At 47.6% G+C, this 23,760-nt stretch overlaps 1 protein-coding gene across 12 annotated transcripts in view; it reads left to right on the top strand.

Moving 5' to 3' along the window:
* The window catches only part of TBC1D16 (TBC1 domain family member 16), a 38,572-nt gene extending 15,250 nt beyond the window's left edge, over nt 1-23,322 (top strand). For 5 of the 12 annotated variants that reach the window (XM_037914507.2, XM_037914508.2, XM_037914505.2 and 2 more), the window contains exons 4-12: nt 13,411-13,608; nt 14,466-14,613; nt 15,625-15,792; nt 16,483-16,631; nt 17,071-17,205; nt 18,413-18,599; nt 20,093-20,272; nt 21,471-21,617; nt 22,540-23,322. In XM_037914507.2, coding sequence (XP_037770435.1) covers nt 13,411-13,608; nt 14,466-14,613; nt 15,625-15,792; nt 16,483-16,631; nt 17,071-17,205; nt 18,413-18,599; nt 20,093-20,272; nt 21,471-21,617; nt 22,540-22,785 — 1,558 coding nt within the window. In that variant the 3' untranslated portion in view covers nt 22,786-23,322. The remainder of the gene's footprint in view (nt 1-13,410; nt 13,609-14,465; nt 14,614-15,624; nt 15,793-16,482; nt 16,632-17,070; nt 17,206-18,412; nt 18,600-20,092; nt 20,273-21,470; nt 21,618-22,539) is intronic. The other 7 variants (XM_043528596.1, XM_043528597.1, XM_037914512.2 and 4 more) reach the window with 2 other exon arrangements.
* The last annotated feature ends 438 nt before the right edge of the window (nt 23,323-23,760 follow it).

Here is a 23,760-nt window from a genome sequence, read left to right as displayed (position 1 = left end):
TTGGCGCCCAAAGCCCCGTGTTTGGAGCCCACTGCCATGGGGCTGAGACTGGGGGTCGGCGCCCGTGGCCAGCACCTGCCACTGCGCGGCTGGAGCCTGGGGTTGGAACCAGGGGCCAGAGGCTGAAGCCTTGCAGCCGGAGGCCAGGGTCGCGTGGCCAGAGCCGGCGGCGGGGGTCGTCAGTACCCGCTGCCCCGTGGTTGGAACGGGCAAGTTCCTGAAGTCCCGCTGCTGGAGCCTGCCACCCAAACTCCCTCCCCCAACATGGGTCAAGAACTCGCCTTGCTCCTGCAGCGTTGTGTCCCACCTCTCTCCAGAGGTAGTGCATCCGGGAGCAACAAGGAGGGAGGGGGAGGGTCCGATGTCCTTCCCCCACCCCATCACCACCCAGGAGGCTGTCCTGGGTGGACGAAAAGCCCCTGGTGGCCGCATGCAGTCATGGTGGCTGCATTTGAGAAATTTTGATCTAGATGGGATCCAGTCCTCCTCGGGGGTGCCTGCAGTAGGCTCTGTTTGGGGATGAGAACGACACCTTGGCAATGAGTTAATGACTTGAATGCACCTGCATCCTTGCTGCACATTGCACTAGCACTGGACAATATTTCATATCTGTCTGGCCTGTATTCTCTGTAGTTGCTCCCATCCTTCAGCAGTGGTGGGGCTGTATGTGCCGCAGTCCCTAGGCACAACTAGGCTAATGTAAGGATACTGCTGTGATTTAAAACTGCCCTGGAAACTGGGTTCAAGTCATCCTTTGTGTCTCAAAAATGCCCAGAATTTATGAAACCTTGTAGGTTGGACAGATTTTGCCACTTTCCTTTATGGGATGATCTGAAACCCTGAAAACAGCCAGGGCTTATAAAGGAAGTGCCACGTCAATTGTAAGTCGAGTTGCACTCTCCGAGCCACTGCATAAAGATCCAGTGCTCTGAGCAGTTCAGATGCACTCTGCAGTTGGTCTGTACCGTAAGTAACTGCAGGTCTCCAAGGTTGTCCGGGATGGAGCTGTAGAGGAGATTAATGGAATGTGATTAAATAAAAGCTCCAGAATAGTGCAGCAGCCTACAGCTGTCTGGCATGTGTGTGATCCATCCTGCTGGTGAGGGCACCTTCATGTGGCCACAGGGTTGTACTGCATGCAGGCACATAACATGCCCAGAGCAGATTTAGCATGGTTCTTCAGGTCACATGAAAGAACAATGTTAGTCTGAAAACTTGTGCATCTTAACATGGTATCCTACACTGGCCCTTGCCCCTTTTGACAGTCAGCACATTGTTGGATTTCTTACGCTACATACGGTATTTGGGATTAAAGGGAGGCCGTTAAACAGATTTTGAAAAACACTTCCCTATTAATAGCACACACGACACTTTGGATTTTTAAATATCGCCATTTTTAATAATCTAACTTCATTCTGTATTGTTGACTCCACGTCCTTCCCTCAGCTTGAATGATGAAAATAGATTAGTTGGCTGCACTTGTTATCAGGAGGTTTCTAGTTATTTTCATGTTCAAGTTCTCTCACACTAGCACGGTGCTGCAATGTGTAGGATTTTACATGCTTTATTGCATTTTCTTCCACAGAGGGTGGTGGTGCTTTAAAGTTCTGTAGTCTTGATGGATTTTAAAAAATGGAAACACCTCAGTTAGTCTTAGACTTTAAACAAAGCCTACAGCTGTCAGCTGGAGCCATCTAGGAACTGGCTCTGCTCCTTTGAAAGAAGTGACGCTATTAAGATGACATTCCAGTTTCTTTTTTAGAAAGCGGTTTTCTGTCAGGACAATGTCTAAATAAATCTATGGGGAATTTGCATTTATTTTCAATGCTTGTAGTCACTGGGTGATGACATGTCTGCTCCTGGCATTACGTAGAACTGTTGCAAAGAAACTTCATGTTGTAAGGTGCCCAGGCCAAATCTTGGGTTGAATTTGGCCTAAAATTTAGGCCTCTTAAAAGCCGGTTATCACAAAACCTAAGTGCAATGAAAATACATCCATTAATACTTCTCAGTTTCAGTGGAAAGTTTTAAAAACAAAAAATATTTCTCCAATTTTATCTGTTTAATGTATATGCTCTTCTGTAACACTTATCACTACAGTATGTCTTCCAAAACTATGGACTTAATCCCACAGATTGAGGTGGGAATGAATGATCCCCGTTTTACAGATGGGGACAGAAGTACAGTGAGATCGTGTTGCACTCAAACTCTGAGCCCACATCTCAGAAACCCCAATCCAGTGCCTTAGCCGCAAGACTGTATTTTCTAAACAGAGCAGCATTTTGCTAGGGCTCTAGACCCTGAGAGTGAAGTTGACTAGACGGAGCCCACAAATAGTTAAAATTTCACCTCCCAACTGAAATTTAAAAAATAAACAGTGAAAAGTCAGAGTTTTAAAATTCGTTCAGCATTAGTAATCTCAGGCAGAGATAGTGATAAGGAAGGAAACATGATTTATTTTAACTTTGTTTTACCTCTGAATTGCTACAGCATTTCCTTACAGGCGTGTCAGTTAATCTAGCTCGCGTGAGCCATCTGGTGGCTAACCCAAAGTACTTCTGCCGTTCGTTCAAAAAAGCAGTGGCGACCTTTCGAAGACACTTTTGAAACAGACATGTTTCCTTATCTGGCACTGATTTAAGAAACCTTTGGCGCAAGTGGCAGTGGCAGGTGACTTGCAGCAGATCAATAAAACATGGATATTTCATTGTTTGGGGTTGACAGGCTTCTGTCTAATCGATGAGTTTGTATGGCACCTTGCTTCTCACCATGGCACTGTCTTACAGGGCATTGTAAAGCACGCTCCCTGAAAACTGCTAACTAACTGAAATTTTCCATGGGAAACTTTTCTAAAATCTTGTTAGGCAGCATTCTCCTGTGTGCTTCCTGCATTCGCTCCCTGTTTTTATTCCTAGAGTCACGTGCATGAAAATGGGCTCCTTGTTTCTGAATTTCCTCTGCTTGCTGTTCCCTATCTGAGTCAGAATGAGAGTGTAGATAAAATTTCCGTTGCTGGCAGACTCATTCTTTTCTGAAGAGGAATAAATGTCTCCTGTTATTTTTTTTTTTCTTCCCTTGGTTTTGGGTTGTTTTCATAAAGATTCTGTGCCTTCCCTGAGATCACTTCACAAAGCCAAAGGGATACATTTAACAGGTTCTGTCCAATCACCGTCCCCCCACAGCAGCCAGTGACTGAGAGGAATGTGATAATGTTTAGGTGAGGTGTTTGGGGGCACCTGCTGCTTATTCCTAACTCCTTAGAACTCCTATGAACTAGGCGAAACACTTGTTCATCCAGAAGTGATTGGCTTGATGCCAGAATTATTGGGTAAAAGTCTACGGCCTGTGCAGGAATTACTGGGTGAGGTTCTCTGGCCTGTGTTGTACAGGGAATTGGACTGGGAGATCACAGTGATCCATTTGGGCCTTAAAATCTATGAAAACCAGAAAGGGTGGGAGTGGGGGAGTCTCAGAATGTATAACATGCACAGACTGTTCCAGGTGCTGGATGCATTCTGTGCAAGTATAGCTTCAGTAGGTTTCATTGAAGTGAAGATTTAACAGAAGAGACGGAATCTCCAAGTTATTGCGGAGGCTGGGCAGAACACGTTTCACATAAGGAGTACGGTGCATCTTTCAAATGCAGCAACCTTAAAGCATGCAGCCTGGAGCATCCCTGTGATAACACACAGCCTCATGCTAAGGAAGACCCTACAGTAACATGCTGGTGTGTGCAGAATGGGGGGGAGGGAGGGAAAGGAATAGGTTAGAGGCATTTTAGCTTCAGTGTGAACCATTAAACAGCAAACTAATTTTTTTAAATGACTGTAAATTAGGAAAAGTGCCCAGTGTTAAATAAACTGTTTGCTTATCAGTTTGCAGGGCTGTCAGGAATCCCATGTAGTGGTTGATGCTTTCACCTGAGTTGCAAAATTCCGAAGGCTAAAGGTGAAGGGGAGAGTGGGATCATTTCTGTACACGTTCTCAGCTCCCTTTTGGTGGAGCCTGGCACCTGCTCCTGTGTGGGGTGCTCTTGTGAATTTGGGGAGCTGCTTTCTGCTCAGACTGCCAGTGCTCTCCATATTCACATGCCTACAGGGAGATGTTCAGTTCATGAGCTGCCAAAAATAATGGTAGCTCTTTAAGGGATTTCATTTGGTGGTGGCAGAATTGGACATAATTGTTTTTAACTAGTTCTCTTCTTCCTTTTCTCCCCTGTTCCTCATCCCCTGCCACTCCACCGTTATTCTTAGGTTAGATGTCAGGGAATGTTGTCTCATATTTCAAAGGGAACTGAGTCAGATTCTGATCTGAGCTCTGCCCCGACTTATTGTGTGGCCATGGACAAGTTACTTAGCCTCCATTTCCCTGGCAATAAAGATGGGTTTATTGTACCTCCCTTCATCCTGGGGGGTGAATAGCATTTGACTCTTCTATACAATATCTTTTAGCCAAAGTTCTCAGTGTTGCTTTAACTGACGGTTAGGCCAGATCTGGACTGTTGAGTTGTTACTGGATTTTGTGCTGTGTATTGTAACTAGGGTTTTCTGTGCCTTGCCACAATAACTCCCAGTTAACAGCAGTTTCCCCTAGTAATGGATGGCAGCACTACTAGAAAATTTCCACACTTGTGATGAGCTGCAGTCACTGGAGTTTGCGAAGAAACTTGAAACTGCTTGTGGGGACAGTTGTTGGCCTCAGTTCTCCCACTGACTTCAAGATGGAGTGGACATATCATGGACTTGTCTCCAGTGGATAACACAGGTGGAATTAAAGGCAACATTTAGCTGTGCTGTTAGAACTCATTTACCAATTCTGCTGATGCATGAGCCAGAATATACTCCAGCTCACACTTCCCTAGCTGTGTTTGCTGTGCAGAGCTGGCAAAAATATCTAGTATTATATGTTAGCCTCTGAAAGCAGCGGATCTGACTCTGATACACACACCTCAGAGTACATCTGTAAGAAGCTGCCATTTTTACACAGCCACTTTTCATAGTAGAACTGCGCTGTAGCTTAGTTCTTGGTGGTCCTAAACAGACATCATTTCAGAGAGGAAACAAAACTCTTCTCTCAGACAGTCTCGGGGGAACACACAACACAAGGAAAAGGCTCCTCTGGAGTCCTGCTTGATGCAATTTTTACAGATTAGTTGCACATCCTGTTGTTAACCCTCTTCCCTGGGATTTAATCAGTACGTTATTGGTGAGCAGGGGGAGCTGCCGAGTGACCGAGGACAGCTGCTGGAGCTGGTGGTAACAGAGTGCACAGTGTTGCATCATGTTGTTTTGGCAGCTCACCTGAGAGGCTTGTTGCTGTTCAGGCCTCTGCAGAATAAAGCAAAGGCAAAAATTACAGGACAAATGAGCTGAAATGAATGAGAATTGGCAGAGTCTCCGAAGTCTGCAGGGGGCTGGGATTCATCTGCCTGGATGAGAGTCCCAGCATCACTGCTACAGCAGAAGTGATTAAATTCTTTCTTACAATTGTGGGAACTGATCTCTATATTCAAACCCTCTTGCAACCTATTGCAGCATCTTGTGTCATGCCGTCTTCCTTTCTAATGATGTAAGCCGTGGGGATGAGCCTGTGGGGAAGGGCCGTTGGCTCCCAAGCTTCCCTTGCTTTGGGCTCTTCTCATTCCCCAGCATGTCACCCTGGAACTTACTGTAGTTTACAAGTAAAACCTCCGTCTGAAGACAAGTAGCTCCGTCCCCACTCAGGACCTCTGCAGAAATATCCAGAAGCTCTTGCTCCACTGAAATTACAGCCTTTTTGTTTTTCCTTCCCTTTGATCTGGGGGCATCAGGGTTGTGGCCTAGGCGTAAGGAACAGCTTGGAGAGGTGTCGAACAGAGTCAAGTGCTTGGAAGAGTTTGTCTAATAATAATACCAGCTCTTACAGCGCATTTCCTCCATAGATCTCAGAACCCTTTTAAAAGGTCAGTCTCATTATCCCTGTTTTACAGATGGGGAAACTGAGGCACGAGGTTGCAACGTGACTTGCGTCCAGTCACCCAGAAGGTGAACGGCAGAGCTGGAAGTATAACCCAGGTCTCCCAAGTCCCAGTCCAGTGTTCTAACCACTAGGCCACACTGCCTCCCCACTGGCTAACCTGAAGCCATTAGTGTGCTTTGTAGTCAGGTGGTGGTGCTCCAGGCAAAGAAGGTGGGACAAAACCAAGAGAGTGAAAGGCTAGAAGGCTCCATCTTGCCCTGTATAAATATTTAAACAGCAGGAGGATTAATTTGGGCAGGCCTTTCTTCACTTGGATTTGCTGCTGGATTTCTATGGAAGAGAATAGATTGACAACTTCTAACTGAGCATCATTGAGAGAGGGGGAGGGACTCTTAGCTTGGGACTTTAGTTAGGGAATATGCAGCAAGAGCAGATGAGCTCCTAAGAAATACAGGTCCTCTGCACATGCCGAACGCCTTAATAAAGCATCGGGGCAAGAACAGAACCCTGAGGAGATGCCAGCGGACTGCCTGGCATGCCTTCCAAAGCTTTTCCGGAGATGTCAGCAGCTCTTTTAAAAATAGCTCTAACTCTTGCTTTTAAAATTAACTTTGTCTCTTCACAATTAACGCACTTGCTTTGAAAGAGCAGATTGTGTGGTGACCAGGTTTTCAGCCCCTGTTGTGTTTTCCCTCTGCCATCTTTGTCCCAGATGCTCTGCTGAGAGGCAGTTCCCAAGGAGACACTTGACTCGCCAAGGGCATCTTTGGAAACCAACCAGACTCTGCCCCAACCCTTGGCTCTAACGTTCCTTTGGCCTTGGCAGTTAGCCCTGTTGGGTGGAGGGAATTCAAAGGGTCCATCGCCAGTCCCAGAGAGTTGAATGCACATTGCGTGTTGGCGAGCATGCTGGCGAGTTCTCTGTGGTGCAGGGGGGCATGTCGTTCTGTTGCCCTGCACTGTAATGCCTGCCTTCCCAGAGTTTGGCAGCAAGTGCCAGCCTGTCCCTAAAATAATGAAAACTAGCACTTTATTTTTAATGGACCTTTTAAAAAACAAATACTGCCCCTGTAGGCTAGCTGTAGAAGTCAGCAAGCAGAGGTCTTTGTGTGACCAGCAGATGGCAGACTTTTCCTAGCACAGCAATGGGCAGCCAAAGCAAGGTGAGCTGGCTTCTGCCTGAGATGTGCCCCAGAGGAGGAGGATCTGCTTAGCTCCTCCCACGCCTGCTTCTCTCATACATGGAGACGTAACCAATATGATCACTTGAGAGGCAAGAAAATGATGTGTGCCACTTGAGTGTGGCCAAGCAGGTGCCTGTCAAAATTAGGCTCCAAGTTTTAGCTACCTTCCAGCATGGCCCGTCTGCTGCTTACCTTTGTTCTCAATGGCTGGAGGAACGTCAGAGTTGTCCAGCATGTCTCACTCTCTGTGTAACCATTACTGCTGCTCACATCCACCTTCAAACTAATGCAGAGAGATGGCCCTGCCTCTCCATCAGGAACATCACCTGCACACGCCATATCGTGGTGGATCAAAGAAAACCTTGCATAAAGCACCTAGTCTTGGGGGACGTGGCCTCTGATCTTTCCCCTTCTGAGAAACCAGGACTGAGAGATCTGGAGCGTCTGGCTGCCTTCAGATCAAGGACAAGGGAAAAACATTTGCTTCCTTTCTCTCCCATAAGGCACAGTGGGAGGACACACATGACACATCTAAAGGTCTTGACTTTTAGAAGTGTTAAATATGCAGTTAGGTACCATGGTGCATTTTGAGTGAGCACAGTGTACTGGTCTTAAAGTTTCAGAGTAACAGCCGTGTTAGTCTGTATTCGTAAAAAGAAAAGGAGTACTTGTGGCACCTTAGAGACTAACCAGTTTATTTGAGCATGAGCTTTCGTGAGCTACAGCTCACTTCATCGGATGCATAGCATCCGATGAAGTGAGCTGTAGCTCACGAAAGCTCATGCTCAAATAAACTGGTTAGTCTCTAAGGTGCCACAAGTACTCCTGGTCTTAAAGTGCAGTTCTTACCCCTCGCGTCTGATGTGCGGCACCTGCTGCTATTCCGGTCCTGAGTAGAAACGGCCACTTTGGCCTCACTGTGTTATGGACAAATGACCAAATTATTCACTTCCATAGTACAACTGAAATGTTGAGTCCCAGTATTTGTGTTCTAAAGCCCCATGTATCTGAGTGACAGGTGCCTTTCCCACATGTTTGGCATATCCTAGGAAGTGAGAACCACTTAAGGAGCTTTGCTTTTCCTGCTTTGCCTTCTGGCAAAATAACCTTTCCCCGGGGGCAAAAGAGATGGTGGTTTCCTGTAAACATCTGGCCAGTCTCAGGGAGATGTGCAGGTCTTCTGGACTCCAAGCCATTCACTCTCTGGGTGCTTTCTTCAACAAACAGCTAGTCTGGAGGAGTCATAGATGGTATCCCACTTTAGCTAATAGAAAAGGAGGACTTGTGGCACCTTAGAGACTAACAAATTTATTTGAGCATAAGCTTCCGTGAGCTACAGCTCACTTCATCTGATGCAGCTAATGAAACTTCGGGCTTGTCTACATACAGCTTTTGTGCTGCTATAACTATACTGGCTTAGAAACACATTCCCATAATGAGAATAAGTTATAAGCCCTTGCATACTGCTATAACTTCATCCACACTAGGGAACTGCACCACTTCAGCTGAATCTGTTTCTAAAATGATATAGCAGTACAAAAACAGTGTGTAGACTACCCCTTAATGAAGCAGATCCAAGCTTGACAGCAAAAGGAGCAAAATTGTATCCCCTTGAGGGATCCAATGGGGTCATGCTCACAGTTGCCCATAGGAGGGGAAACCATGTGGTGCCATTGGATCCCACAAGGGTGCGCTTTGAGAAGCCGAGCCTGCTAAGTGGGATTAGAGGACAGGACAGCTGTACCAGCTTGTTGTTAGAGGCCTTACAATAAAATGAGTTTTTCCAGGTAATTGGTGATATTATGATTGTTTGTTAGTTGTGTTATGGTAACACCCAGAGATCCTAATCCGGACTGGAGATAAACTGGTCTTGCAGGTACTCTGTCTTCTGAGGGAGGATTGCTTTACCTCAGTCAGAACAACAAGGGTCCTTTCTAAACGTACAGCTGCAGTGGTATGCAAAGGAATCTACGTAGCTATCACCTTGGCTCAGTCCTTGCAATAATAACAATATTAAGCACTTACAATAGCCCTCCAAAACAAACTTCTAGTCAGCTGTCCTCTTTCCCCACTCTCTTCTGCCACCTCAGAGAAACTTTTCCCCCTGGGAAGTCTCTAACACTGTTTTGTAATGGCAGTAAGATTCTCTCCGGGTGATGCTGGCTGTGCTAACTTTGGGTCAGCAGCAGCACAGAGCCTGGAGAGTTGGTCTGTCAGTAGAAAGTCCTTCTGAATTCCCATTTCATTGCTTGGAGCCAAGAATATAAGAACAAAGATAATATTCAGAGCTTTCAAGGGACTGGGGTTTTGAAGGCTTGTTTGTAATTAGCATAATTAGTTGACAATTTTATTTTAACCTGGATGGAACTGCGAAAAAAAACAACGCCAGAATAATCCATTGATTTAAAAAAAAAACAAAAAAACACATTGCTAAGAATGCTCCCCTTTCCCAGGCTGCAGTGGGCTGAAAGGTAAACATTCTTCTTTGGGCTTTGCTGAGAAATCACCTTTTCCATCTCAGGAACTTTAAGTATTACATTTTGATTAAATTATTAATGAGTTAAAGTCCTGGCCTGAGGTGCCCCTTCTCTTATGAAATGTTGTCAAAATCTGTCATTCAGCTTTTGAAATACTTTCCTTGAAAACAAAGGTAAAGTTTGCATCACTGAATGGCATAAACAATTTGTTATGTTTGGTTTTTCAGGTACTGTGTGTTTTTATTCCTCAGCATCAAACTGTTAGCCCTGCCGCTATTACCTACTACGGAGAAAGTCTTTGCTTTGGTTTTACCTAAGCAGACGTCGCCTGTTTATCAGTCTGATCTCTGGAAAAGATTACATGTGTTTAAGAGTGTGTATGTGTATATTAAATTCTGCAATTTGATTGGATCCACTACAAACTCCTGATGGTTTTTCCTTCCCATTTAAATTCAAAACCATTAACTCAAGAATTGTCAATTTTTGTTCTCCTTCCTTTTATTGTATAGTAGCTAGGAGCCCTCTTGAAGATAGCCCTGGCTGGTCTTATAATGCCCTTATTGCCAGCCAAAACCACTCCTTCCCTCCAGGTCACTACTGTTTCATCACGGTAGGAATTAGTAGGCAACAAAGTCTCCAGTGTAGTTAGCCCTCTTGCTCAACTGTTTATATTGAGCTTGGGCAGGAAAGGAGCACCCTTGTACTGTGTGGAGGGAGCTGCTTTCTCAGCCTTGCAGATTTGCTTTTACATAAAAAGATTCTTGGTGATGATGCACTGGCTGCAGTGTGTGTTCTTCCGAGCTCTGGGCATTCTGTGTGTTCAGAGAGGAAAAGCTACTGGAGAGAAATGGGCAGTTAGACCAAACCAAATTATTTGATCTTTGCTCCTCCAGAACAAACATATTATGCTGATCAAAAGGCAGAGTGGAACAGTCAGGTTTCCTTTAGTCCTTTTTGGTGCACTGTACTGACACGCTTTGTCATGCTTGTGTTCATGGCATTCAACGCTAAGGCAAAAGCCCATCCATGATCTTACTGCTAGGCTTTGTCTATACTACATGGCCATGTCGCTAAAAGTCGGGCAACGTAGCCGCTGTTTGTCGGCACTTTTGCCAACAAAATACTTCCACCCCCAACGAGCAGCGTTTGTGTTGTCAACAGGAGAGCGCTCCTGCAGACAACGCACTGTTCACACTGACACTTGCCACGACAAAACTTTTGTCTTTCGGGGGGCGTAAGCACCTCTGAACGACAAAAGTTTTGTTGCTCAGTTGCCAGTGTAGACGTAGCCGTAGTGTCTCGTGGGCAGAGGAAAGGGAAGGGAGACTGTAAAAGCTGCTGCCTTCTCCTGTGCTCTGTGCAGATGAAGTGATCGCCACTTACACAAGTGCTAGTTGCAAGGCGTCATTCTCTGTTTCTCTCCCTGTTTAGTGAGGAGCCGATGCCAGTGCAGTCAAAATACAAACAGCTCATCCTCTGACCGTGTTTAATAATAACACAGCTTTTAAAAGTATTGTTTCAACGGGTAAAATTGAGTTTCAGTGGGTAAAATTATTTTTCATAATGTATTTTCGCTTTACGCTGAGCTAAGCAAAGCCTGTTTGTCAGTAGTATGGTGCTCCAACTTGGTCTGTGACGACCTCTGCAGCTGTGATTGGCAGTCTCGCTGGTCAGGAAAGAACTTACGCTTGTAAGCTAGGACTGAGCAGAACAAATGCCATAGGACAGCTTCAGCTCCCTCGAGAACAAAGGCTAAAAAGGTGAAAGAAGTGCAATTACAGGAGGTTTCCAGCACAGAACGTTAATTAGCTACTAAATAGCATTTAGCGCAGTTCAGTGTGGGGAAATTTATGTTTTGAAAGCAAACAGATCAATGGAAAGCTCATGGAACAAGGTTTCAGAAAATCCACGTTGGCACTTGAGCACTTTGCTGTGACATCTTATGAAGTCTCTCTACCAAAGACAATGTGGATTTACCTAGTAAGTGAGAGACTGACAGTCTGCTGTGTCCCCACATGCTCACATATTTGTCCTTGTGTGTCTATGTATGTTTATTTTGACATAAACTTAAGAAATCACAGTAAAGAAAGTAATTATTTATTTTAAACATTTGCAGAGATCAGTGTGAACTGAATCTGCATAAGCGTGTTAAGATTATACAAAGCTTTTTGCATCTGTTCCAGATGTTATGAGCCTAAGGGTGACCTTTGTGCAGGTTTTAACCTAGTTACTACTCCCTGCCAACCGAGTCTGAATGAATTTTAAAATATTGTGGAAACACCATCTTGTGGCTCTGTTTCAGTGAGAGAGTTTTGTGACAGCTGTTTTAGCGTTTCCAGAACAGTGTGCCCATCAGAGTTCTGGAGTCCTTCCTCTGACCACTGTTCCCAACGAGCAAAAGTATGAAGTCAGGTCTGTTTCATTTCTGATGACTAATCTGTCCCCACTGCATGCCGAACGGGCTCCTACATTGTTAGAGAAGCGGATTAGAAAACGTTGGATTAAGTGGCATGGCAGGGGGTTGGCTTTATACCTGCCACTTGCCTTGGTTCGCACACCGTGATTTCACAGTGGAACCCATTCAGGGCTCCCTCAAAGCCTGTTCAGATGTATTGGCCTTTTTAAGAGCGAAGGGGTCACGGCTTCAGATTCACTTAATTCCCAGAGTAGTGATGTTTTTCTTTGGGGCTAGGCATGGTTGGAGGGGGGGAGGGTTAATCTAAACCCAGGCTCTCCTTTAGGCCAAATGTATTGTTGACCCAGCTCGCCTCTTCCCTTGTGGGAAAGCATTGTCTGACTCACTTTCTCTACTAGGTATTGGGTTAAAGGGCTTGTCTATAATTTACCACTTCACTAGGCAAAGTTTCAAGCATGGACGTGGAACCCATTTTCCAAAGTCTGCGTACATGAAACTAGGCTTGGTGGACCCCCTTGTAAGTGGGTATCAGGAAATACGCCCTCGCAAGGGAGGCACTGCCCCAGAGGTGTATGCATTTGTTACTTTTTTTTTTCTTCATCATTCTGGCTACAGAAAAAACATAACAAATGAGGTCTCCAGTCACTGATGCCTTCTCAGTGTGCCCACAGATCCTGTCCTGGTCAGGGCCCTGAGCAGCTGGACACTGTGCTGAAGAATTCTCTAGGCCTGTGGGGCAAAAAGACCTTCCCCCTCATACCTTATCCGCTCTGTGCTAGCGCAGCTGCTGCAGTCACCTGCCAAGCATCTTTGCTCCTGTTACCCGGGATGGAAAAACGGGGAGCCATCAGCCGCCATGCACAGCGGTATGAGGGGCACCTGCAGATCTGAGTTCTATGACACATGATGGGGAGGGGAGGCAAGTGCCCCTGGATTGGCTCTCCAAACTGCACCTATCACACTACGATAGACATCTGCCTCTCTGCAGAGAACAGGCAGGATTTCCCTCCAAGGGTTTGAACTGCCTCTATCTCAAAGGGTTAAGCCTCTGTCTTAATTTTGCCATTCAATACTGCTGTATTTCTGGGAGATGTGGACAGTCTCCACCACCTTCCCAAAGCCTACATGCTCTTTGAGCACTGGCTGCAAGTAGGGTGGCTCTGCTGGAAGTGATCTTCTGGATGATGCACTTTAAAATCCATTCTGTCTGGGGTAACATTTAGTGACTTCTCAGCACTGCATAGTGTTCTGACTTTGTAGCTCTGTTAGCAAAAGCCATTTGTCCGCCAGGAGAGACTAAAGTTACTGTCGAGTGATTGCAGAACCTAGATCTCTGGTTAACATACTGCTGGGTTTGCCCCTCTCTGTTGTGTAGGGAGACATGTGACAATCACATGACCTGCTCAAACAGCTCCACTTCCAGCCTTGACACCAGTGCCCAATTCCAGGAGAACAACAGGCAAGCTCAGAACACCAGATGGGACGAACAGCAAAAGGTGTTTGCCCTAGAGCAGATCTGTGGGGTCTTCAGAGTGGACCTTGGTCAAATGAGGTCCCTTCGCCTTTTCTTTAGGTAAGAAATGTAGTTCTACATCTTCTGTCCTTGTTGTTGCCTCCACCCATCACAGTGACGTGTGTGTGTGTGTGTGACTTGTCAGGGCAGTGGGAGCTAGGTTGTCTGGAGACCAGTTGTTTCTTCTGGAGCCTTTCTCCAGTAGTGTTCTCCATCTGAATCCAAGTGGCAGCCTGCTGAACTAGCTTACCTCCATGCAGAATCCTTTCTGGCCCTTTAGGAAATCTTTGAAGGTGCACAGTGCTGGTGTTACGTGTATACAGAAGATCAAGAATAGCTTGAGAGTGAGGGAACAGCTGTCTCTTCAGTACCTCCCCTCCCCCATCTCCTCTGTGCTCTCACTTCTCTTCCCTCTTCTGTCTTCTTCCTAATTATAAATGCGTGGCTTTCCTCTCCCAAAGCCTTTTGTGTTGGGCCCTCAGAGGGTGTCATTTGCAACCAGAGATCCCCTATCCCTAGGAAGCAGTTCTGTGCATACTGTCTGAGTGTTGCTAGACTGGGTTCTGTCCCTTAGCACCTGGCAGGAATTTAGTTCCTTCATGTAGTCAAAGTGTTTTGAACTGGAAGGGGAAGGGTTGGGAGCAATGCTATCAGGCATAGACAGAGTCACTCTTTAAGGGGCGAGGGCACAGAACATCCCCTACTGTCACTGGGGCCACATGAAACCTCATTCCCTGTGCTTCAGAAACATTCTGCCTCCGTCAGGAAGAGGCAGCTGGGTGTTTGTGCTCTTCTCTCTCTCATTTCTCTGCGTTGTTTTCTAGTCTAGCCTGCTGTCCACCCTCACCCCAAGTTCTCCTAGGGCATAAAACCAGCTCTTAAATGTGCATTGTTCTCCCCCTTTGATTGCTCTTCAGTGATGAGGCATGCACCAGTGGGCAGCTGGTTGTTGCTAGCAGGGAGAGTCAATACAAGATCTTCCACTTTCACCATGGTGGCCTGGATAAACTGTCTGATGTGTTTCAGCAATGGAAATACTGCACGGAGACCCATCTCAAAGACCAGGTAACTGAGCAAGGCCTGGTGAGGCACAGATGTCCCAAAAGATGCAGGGTCTATCTGTGAGACCTGTGTTTTTAGGCAGGGGTGGGCTAGGGCTGATTAAAGTGGTGTATTAATGCAACAAACCCATTGTTGCTTTCTGGTATACTTGGACAATTTTAGGAGATGCAAGTGCAGACCAAATCGCCACTCTCTGATGCACCTGTCTGTTCTCTCCCATTCCTGCTGCTCCTGTGGAGAGGGGGATGATTATCCAAAAGGCCTGTTCAGGTGTCTGCTTTGCTTGATGCCATAGCTAGAGGGGCTGGTGGTGTTAGGCCACTAGATGGCTGGGAAATCAGCAATATTCAATCTGCAGTTCTCTGCGTCTCCCATCCATTTTGTGAAGCCTGGCACATTGCATTTGAAAAATAATGTTTTGACAAGTCACCTTGCCATATTTTGCTCAATCTACATACAGATGTGATAAGAGCTCTTTAATTAGCTGTTTAAGATAGTGTATGTGCTTATTAGAAAGTGATTTTTTAAATTCCTTCCTTCTCACTGAGCCCCCTGCTGCTTTCCTTATTACAGTAACATGGGCTCACTTTTGCAGTGAGCAACCTTTGATTTTTACATTAAATGTCAGCTGCAGTTTTGCACTGGGACCATGAGTGCCCTTAGCGAGAGCCTGGCTTGCCTAACAGCAGTCCTTTGTCTGGCCAATCATATGGAATTTATCGCAGCCATTCCTGGCAGAGTGAAGTTTTGCTGTAAGCAGCATTAATTTGGGATACGGTTGGGGGAGGAGTGGAAAGAAACTGTTTTTCTAAGTGAAGCTGTTTTGTGGCTCTCTGATTTTTAATGGCTCCAATTACTCTTGCTGTTTTAATGGCTGGTGTTCTACAGAAACCTTCCCCTCCCTCCTGAACGTCGGGTCTTGGCTGTTAATCCTAAGGGAACTGTGCTAACTGGGTCTCCTGCTTTAAAAGCAGTTGGTTTAGGAACTTCGCTGCTCTTCTGTCTCCCATTCAGCAGCTTACTGATGAGAAGACATGTATGCAGTTCTCAATCCGCCGCCCCAAGCTGCCGTCCTCTGAGACACATCCAGAGGAGAACACGTACAAGCGTCTTGATGTCACTGCCTGGCTCAATCACCTGAATGAATCCGGACAGGTGGAAGAGGAGTACAAGCTGCGCAAGGTGAGGGGTTTGGCAGCTGCTGCCTTGGTCTGCTTGCTCTTTTCTTCGAGGAAAAGGCCCCAGGTAGAAGCTGAAGCAGTTTGCTTCCTGCTGTGGCAGGCACTGGTTGTCTTTTTATACTGTGAGACTATTATTTATACTGCTTGGTTGGAGGTCTCGCTGGGACTGCAATCAGGTCAGCTACAGGCAAAATAATGGAACATCTTTCTGAGCAGAGAGGGTTTGCTGTCCTGCCTCTGCCTTCTGCCTGCTGGAATAAGTGGACTAGTGTCCAATCCCAGACATGCTTGTAAAATGCAGTGTGAACAAACCAAAGAAAGCAATCAAGGCTCCTGTGTAAAATAATTCAAGGGTTTGGGGGAGTACTGTGTCCAACTCCTTAGAGAAAAGTGTGCAGAGAAATGCAGCGTCCCCAGGATTGGGGATTAAGCCGTGACATGAGAGCGACATGTTAATCGTAGAGCTGCTCTGGGGGTGGGGTATTGACATTGAAATGAGCCCGATTTGTGTCTCGTGTGGGAATAGAAGGCCTTTCCCTCTAAACATGTGCAAATTGCAGGAGTTTGAATCAAGGCATCACTTGTCTGGCGGCTTTGCTGCTCTCCTCAGTGCAAGGGCTGGTGGTTTCTCGATGCACTGTTTGGAAATTTAAAAAATTGTATTTATTGCCACTTTTGCACCTTCCTCCAGGCCATTTTCTTTGGTGGGATTGATGTGTCTATCCGAGGTGAGGTCTGGCCCTTCATGCTGAGGTATTACAGCCACGAGTCCACGTCAGAGGAGAGGGAGGCGCTGAGGGTGCAGAAGAGGAGGGAATACTTTGAGATCCAGCAGAAGAGGTGACCAGGGAGAGGCCCCACCCTACTCTCCTCATCTCCTCTCTCTGATCCTGATCAAAAATGTACCAATACTGACTGACAGCCCTGCCCTGCGGCCCTCAAGGGGCACCTGCTAGGGAGGCGGGACTAAGAGTGATGGGTAAAGGGACCTTCTCTGCCATGGCTGACTTTCTGAGCACATGAAGCTGGTGCCATCTCGTTCATGTCAGGTCATTCGAATTCTTTGAAGCAGGCTTGCCCAAAGCGGCAGTTGTAATCGCCTGGGTATTGCTCAAATGAGCAGCTGCTCCAGGCAGATTTGGGAGTGGTGAGAGATGTCTGGAGAGGGAGGGACTGGTCTCTGCCCGCAACGTAATGCCCAGAGTCTTTCCTGATTGGGCCCTTTGTTCCTTGTTCACTTGTGGCTATCTGGTGCACTCAGTCACTGCTTAATTTTCAGGCTTTCGATGACTCCAGATGAACACAAAGAGTTTTGGCGTAACGTGCAGTTCACGGTTGACAAAGACGTGGTGAGGACTGACCGCAGCAATCAGTTCTTCCGCGGCGAGGACAACCCAAATGTGGAAACCATGAGGTGATGCTGCTTTAAGCTGGACAATGTCTTTCCCCCTTACCCTAAGCAAGGAATCTTACTGAATATAGAGAAAACTCTGTAAGGAGCGCTGTAGCCTAGGGAGAGCACCCGCCTTGGGGGTGCTAAGGGATACCACGCGTAGGGCAGCCTACATCCAGTGGTGGACATGGGGCCCCATTCAGCCCCGTCCCTAGTTCCCCTACCCTCTTCACCTCTTTCTGGCTGTATTGACCCTGCCTACACCCATTTGGACAGAGAAGCCAAGAGGTGGGAGCTGAAAGGTGAAGGCAGCCTGGGAATTGAGTTGCTGCTGCTGGAGTGTAACAGGAGATTGGATTGTTGTGGGTGGCAGGTTGTATGCAGTGCCCAGCTTCTCACTGACCAGTGGAAGGCCGAGCACTCTAGTACCTGAGCGTGGGCATGTGGCCTTGTGTATGCCACACCCTGGCTTTTGAGTGTGCTTAGTAACTAGTTGGCTTTGTGGCTGAACACAGTGGATCTGAGCATCGCAGATGGACATGGGGGCACCTTGCCCCTCGGGCTCCTCTGTTCTTTACGACTTCAGCTCCTGTTCTGACCTTCTCTCTCTTCCTTTCTCTCTCTTACATTGTTGCTACACACATATGCCCTCACGTGTGCTCCCGTTCTCTGTCACCCCACAGCTGCGTGGGGCAAGGGGTCTCTGTCCGCTGGAGTTTTCTTGGAGCCAGGCCATGAGTGCTTTCACAGCTGAGCCACCTCGTGTTGCTTTCCCCATCCTGAATGTGCCTCTCCTCTGTCCCACTTCTCTAATGAAGCCAGCCCCCAGCTTGGGAAATGGGGACTCAATGAGTTCTGCCTAGATTCTGATCTCCAATTACCGTGTGCCATTCAGAATCCCTGTCAGCTAACCAGAGACCTCTTCTGAACCAGCCCAAGATAACCTAATCCCCTAGGTCAGTGCCTTAGACATGGTGCTTTCACTAGAAAAGCAAGCCCCAGACACCATTAGATGCATCTGTATGGGATGCCATGTCTTGTGGAGCTGCTCAAAGGGTCACTTGTTTTCCAGATTCCAGTTGTGTCCTTAAATGGCAAGAGATTTATTGATCTTTTGCGTCCTGTCTGACTCTGTATTTGAGGGGGGGCGTGGGCGTGGGCGTGACTGAGGTCAGCTGTTACTGGCACCCCCTGGATCTCACCGTCTCCTATTGAATGTCTCCTCTAGGAGAATCTTGCTGAACTATGCAGTGTATAACCCTACCATTGGCTACTCCCAGGGGATGTCCGACCTGGTTGCCCCCATTCTGGCAGAAGTCTTGGATGAGTCGGACACTTTCTGGTGCTTCGTGGGTTTGATGCAGAACACTATCTTCATCAGTTCCCCCCGGGATGAAGATATGGAGAAACAACTGGTGAGCTCTGAGCAGTGGGCTCTCTGTTCCCTTCCTTAACACCCCCGAGCCTCCTCAAAAAATGCCATAAAACAAATACACAAAACCATTTGCAAGGCAGCGACTGTGGCTCCCAGCTTGCCAAGCCATAGTCCAGGGAGAGCAAATGCACTGAGGGTGACAGGCGCCCTGGGTGAACTGAGCTGAGTTAGTGACTCAGTTAGCTGAGTTAGCTATTAACAGGACATTGTCAGATTAAAAAAAAAAAAATTTTTAATCGCAGATTCCCTGTAAACCGTAAATGGTTCTTACTCAATTTATCTTTTACACTCTAACATACTCTGCTCTGGGGCTACTGGTCGCTTACCCTTTGCACTTCACTCAGCTTGGACAATGGAAACCCACCAGTCAGCTTCACTTCCTGGTTCCGGGATGGTAGCATAATTCTGAAGCATTCAGGTAAGAACATAAGAACGGCCATACTGGGTCAGGCCAAAGGTCCATCCAGCCCAGTATCCTGTCTACCGACAGTGGCCAATGCCAGGTGTCCCAGAGGGAGTGAACCTAACAGGTAATGATCTAGTGATCTCTCTCCTGCCATCCAGCTCCACACTCTGACAAACAGAGGCTCGGGACACCATTCCTTTACCCATAAGGAATTATAGGTTTCAAACATGGCAGAAGAAAGATTCAGTACAAATCGCAAACTTTCTCACTGGTAACTTGTTTTAAATCTGCCAGGAAAACGTTTCTTTTAACTTGAAGGTTGTATAAATGCGCCCCCCCCCCCTTTTTTTTTTTTTAAACAAAAATCTAAGTATTGGGCCTAATCTGCATAATGGTTCCTTTTGAAAACGAGAGCCTCTGGACACTTCTGACTTCTCAGACTGCAGAGGGAATGCTGAATCCTTTCTGGTTATCATCCTGGGCAGTCGCACCATTTTTCTCCCAAACCCAAGAAGTGACGTCCTGGTCACCATGGCTCCATTCAGCTTCCATCTCACTGCGCCAAACTTCTCTGGAAGTGACTGGGGACATGAGACTCGTTACTGTACAGCTCCAGGCATCGCTAACGTGCTGAATGCGTTAATTTTGCAAAGTAACTTTCCCAGCGTTTAGTCTCGGCTAAAAGAAGCTACCAAAACCAGCCCCTCCTTCCTGGGTTTCCAGCTCCAAGCTCCCTGCCTCAGCCCAGCTCCCAGGCTTCCTTTTCATTAGCATCATTAAGATAAAACCTGTCATGGAGATTTTCTTCTCTCTCGGCTCTTCCTTCCTAAACTTCCACGGTGGCCTCAAGGCCCTGTCTCCACTGGCAGCATAACTGAGTCTGGCCTGTAACAGCACAGGCCATGTCCCGAATACAGACGTGGAGGGGAAAGGATGGGGCCCACTTCCAGAGTGCAGTGTTGAGTGACTCCCAGTGGGAAGGAGCAAGCTGCTGCTGTGCTCCGGGGGTGGGGGTGCCGGGGAGTGTCCAGGTAGTGGCTCCGCTGAGTGACAGCCTGTGTTTTCAGATGTACCTGCGAGAGCTGTTGCGACTCATGCACCTGCGCTTCTATCAGCACCTCGTCTCCCTGGGGGAGGATGGCTTGCAGATGCTTTTCTGTCATCGGTGGATCCTCCTCTGTTTTAAACGCGAGTTTCCGGATGCTGAGGCTTTGCGCATGTGGGAAGCATGCTGGGCTCATTATCAGGTTAGAGCCCAGACGACGGGTGCAGGACATGATGGGGCGGGAGTGTTCCCTTTGCTGAGTACTGCTGCTTTTCACTGCTGGCGTGCCATACGCTGTGTAGCTGTGGCTGCAGGTATGCAGCCTCCCTTCCACTCCCCCCCATCTGCCTGTGAGGCACTTAAAGCATGATTTTCCAGTCTTGACAATCTGTTGGGTTGATCCCCTGCCACTTGCCTCAAAGGTAACTTAAATTAAAGCAAATTGCACACTGATTGGCTCATTACTGCGTTCGTGGGCTGATCTTGCTGCTGTCCCAACTGATCAGTTTGAAGAGTCAGTGATTCACTGAAAGTTCAGCTGCAGACTGCTTTCCTCAAGTCCTGAACTGCGGCTCTGAGGACTCGCAAAGGCTGGTTTCCAGGTTTGCTGCGAGACTAGCCAGAGGACCAAGTGGCAGGGAGAGCATGAAACTGAGCTCCTCTCTGTCCCACTCCTGGGAGCGAGAGGACACGGACAGCTGGACTGGTTTCTTCAGCAGGCTGCATTATGGGGTGTTCATTTCTGTATTTACCTGCAGGAGGGAGGAGCAGAGCATGTGTGTGAGAGGGAGGGGAGTATCTGCCTAAGGGGACGGTTCCTTTTGGACAGAGTGGTGACAACTTTACAAGACTCACTCTTAGCATCAGGACTGTGGAGCTTGTTGGGTGTTGGTTGGCTGGTGCGGTCATGTGACTGTCACCCCTGTATTACCTCTCAGTGGTGCATGATGCATTCTTCCCCTTTCCTTCTGTGCAGAAAATAAGCAAGCATTAAGGCCCAAACTTGTACAAACGACTTGTGATTTTGGATGCCTGAACTTCCAGGCGCTTAACTCGAGACACTGCAAAGGGGCCTGACTCATCAGAATGGGCAGAGCACCCCTCCTCTGACGATCAGGCCCCTGGATGGTATGTCCAGCTGGGCACTTCTGAAAAGCGTGGTCCAAACTTCACCTCTGTCCTTGGAAGGTAGCAGATGTGAGTGACTCAGTTACAGTGCAGGATCCTCTTACTGCTCCCCCATTTGGATGTGCCACAGCTGGAACTGGAGCAAGCGTGAGAGCAAACGGTGCTCCTTTCAGAAAGAGGAATCTCTCCGTGTGGAGCTAGCGGGAGCTCTAGTCTAGCCAGTTCTCCGCCTTCCCCTCCTGTAATCCCCAACTCCTGCTTTCTCCTTGCAGACGGACTATTTCCACCTCTTTATCTGTGTGGCCATCGTGGTGATTTACGGAGATGACGTCATTGAGCAGCAGCTGGCCACTGACCAGATGCTGCTGCATTTCGGTAATCTGGCCATGCACATGAATGGGGAACTTGTACTCAGGAAGGTAAATGCCAACGTGCTGACGTCAGCTGAACCAGTAGCCACAGAGACGCGTCAGCCTTTCAGGAGCACCAGTGGTTGACACTACAGCTCTCTCCCGTTCCCTCGTATCCTTCCGCTCACCCTGCACTACTTGCAGACGTTGAGGGTGGGATGGTGGGGTTAGCTTGGAGTCCATCCTTAGGCTGACTTGTTTGGGAGTCCATTGATCGTTTCAGGGGGTCTGCGAGGCACCAGCCCTGTGCAAGAGAGTGTAATTAACACACACTCTCGGATGTAGAAAAGGGGGCCCCTGCTGTTCATCTTGGTGTCCTGGCTCCCAGTCTAGCTCAGCCAGAAGTGACTGTAGATCACATGACACTGGGGGGGCGGGGGAGGGAGGGAGGATGTGAAATGTGGTGATGGGGTCAGGTCAGTTCCTAGTGATCAGTAAACAGCAACACAGTTGGGACTAATTACCCTCCCTCCCATGCATCCATCCTGCCCCCCCCCCCCCCGCTTGCTGTTGGCAGCTTCAGCGGAAAGGCTGGGGAGTAAATAAGATGGGGAGACTGAAATTCCCTCTTATCTTCGCATCCCTCAGAACAGGTCTGAGGCATGGTAGCAGGCAGTCTGAGGGAGTCTTGAACTGCAGCCCAGGCTGGACCAGTTCTGTGGTTAACGACAGTATTTCAGCATCCAGGGCCAGGAGCCTGGTGCTGCTGACGAATCCTGAATTCCCAGGCTGGAAACTCTCCCTAAGCCACGTTTAGCTTTCATGCATGAGCCTAGGATTTGCGTTCCTCTCATGGCTGGGTTATTGTAGATCTTGAAAATATTTAACACTTCCAGTGTAGCTTTATGTGAGAGTTACACAGGCTGGGCCATTGGGCAGCCCAAGCTCTGGCTGTATTTCTAACGGGTTATATCCTTCTCTCCCACGCCAGGCTAGGAGTTTGCTTTATCAGTTTCGCCTGTTACCCCGGATCCCCTGTAGCCTGCATGACCTGTGTAAGCTGTGTGGGACTGGCATGTGGGACAGTGGCTACATCCCTGCTGTGGAGTGTTCTGGACACCACCCTGAATCTGAGAGCTGCCCTTACGGGGGGATGGTGGAAGTGCCTTCTCCCAAACCAGGAACTGAAGGCAAGAGGGGACCGAAAACACGGGAGGTCTTCGCTTTCCGCAAATAGCTTCCACTGAAGGTGGGTTGGCAGTGGGAGAAATGGGCTCGTTTGGAAAGGTGAGGTTGAGTACACTGAAGGAAAAAATGAAGTGGAAGTTTACCAAGACTCCTGAGAAGGCAGATGGGAGGAGAATGGAGACACTTCACAACAGGGAGCAAATTCCATTGCACTGGGTCCTGGAACCTGAATGAAACTTAACAAACCAGGAACAGTGTCCGTGTCTCTCTTTGTTGGGTTTGGTTTTATGTGCAAAATATGAAGTATTTATAGATTCCCAAGCCTCTGCCCGTTGGATCAGGATCACTAGCAGCCAAGAACTTTCTCACTGCTAGGAAACCAGAATACTAAAGAGAACCAAGGGCAACCAGCAGCATTTGTGGGAAGAGTAGTGAGAGCGGAGCCCTGGCGAGACCTCACTCTGACATCCCTCCGTCCTGAACTTACATGCCTTGCTTCAACCAAAACACACAACTCAGTGGCTTCTGTTTAAATCCATGATGATCACTTTGAATATATCTGCCAAAAAATAAAATTGCAAACTTTTGGGATTGTGGGGTAGGTATTTCATTGGTCAGTGTTGTGGGACCAGTGACCCAGAGATTTTTCTTTTATAAAGTATGCGAAGGCAAACTTGGGTGATCTTCCATCTGTCCTGAAACCACTCTGCTGTAGGTCTCGCAAGCACGGCTTGTCCGTATTCTGAGTATGTCACGGTCATCTTTCCAAGGGTTCACTTCTTTGTCCATCACATTCTTCAGCAAAACTTCTTCCTCATTCTGATAGGTGCAGACTAGAGACATTGGTTTTTAAAGATCTGTTTCCAGTGTCTGGCCTCAGGTATCTGCAGGTTTCCAGGTAGGCTCCTGTGCTTCTGACCCCCCAAGTGTTTTATGTCCATATCCCTGTCGTCACTGGGCTGCACACCAGCTGGTGCACGTGAGGCACTCTGTTTCTTCAGAGTGAAAAGTGAAACAAACCGCA

Source organism: Chelonia mydas, chromosome 14, assembly GCF_015237465.2.
Source record: "Chelonia mydas isolate rCheMyd1 chromosome 14, rCheMyd1.pri.v2, whole genome shotgun sequence".
Taxonomy (NCBI): Eukaryota; Metazoa; Chordata; order Testudines; family Cheloniidae; genus Chelonia; species Chelonia mydas.
The sequence above is the reverse complement of the archived record's forward strand: the minus strand, read 5'-3'. Positions and strand labels throughout refer to the sequence as shown.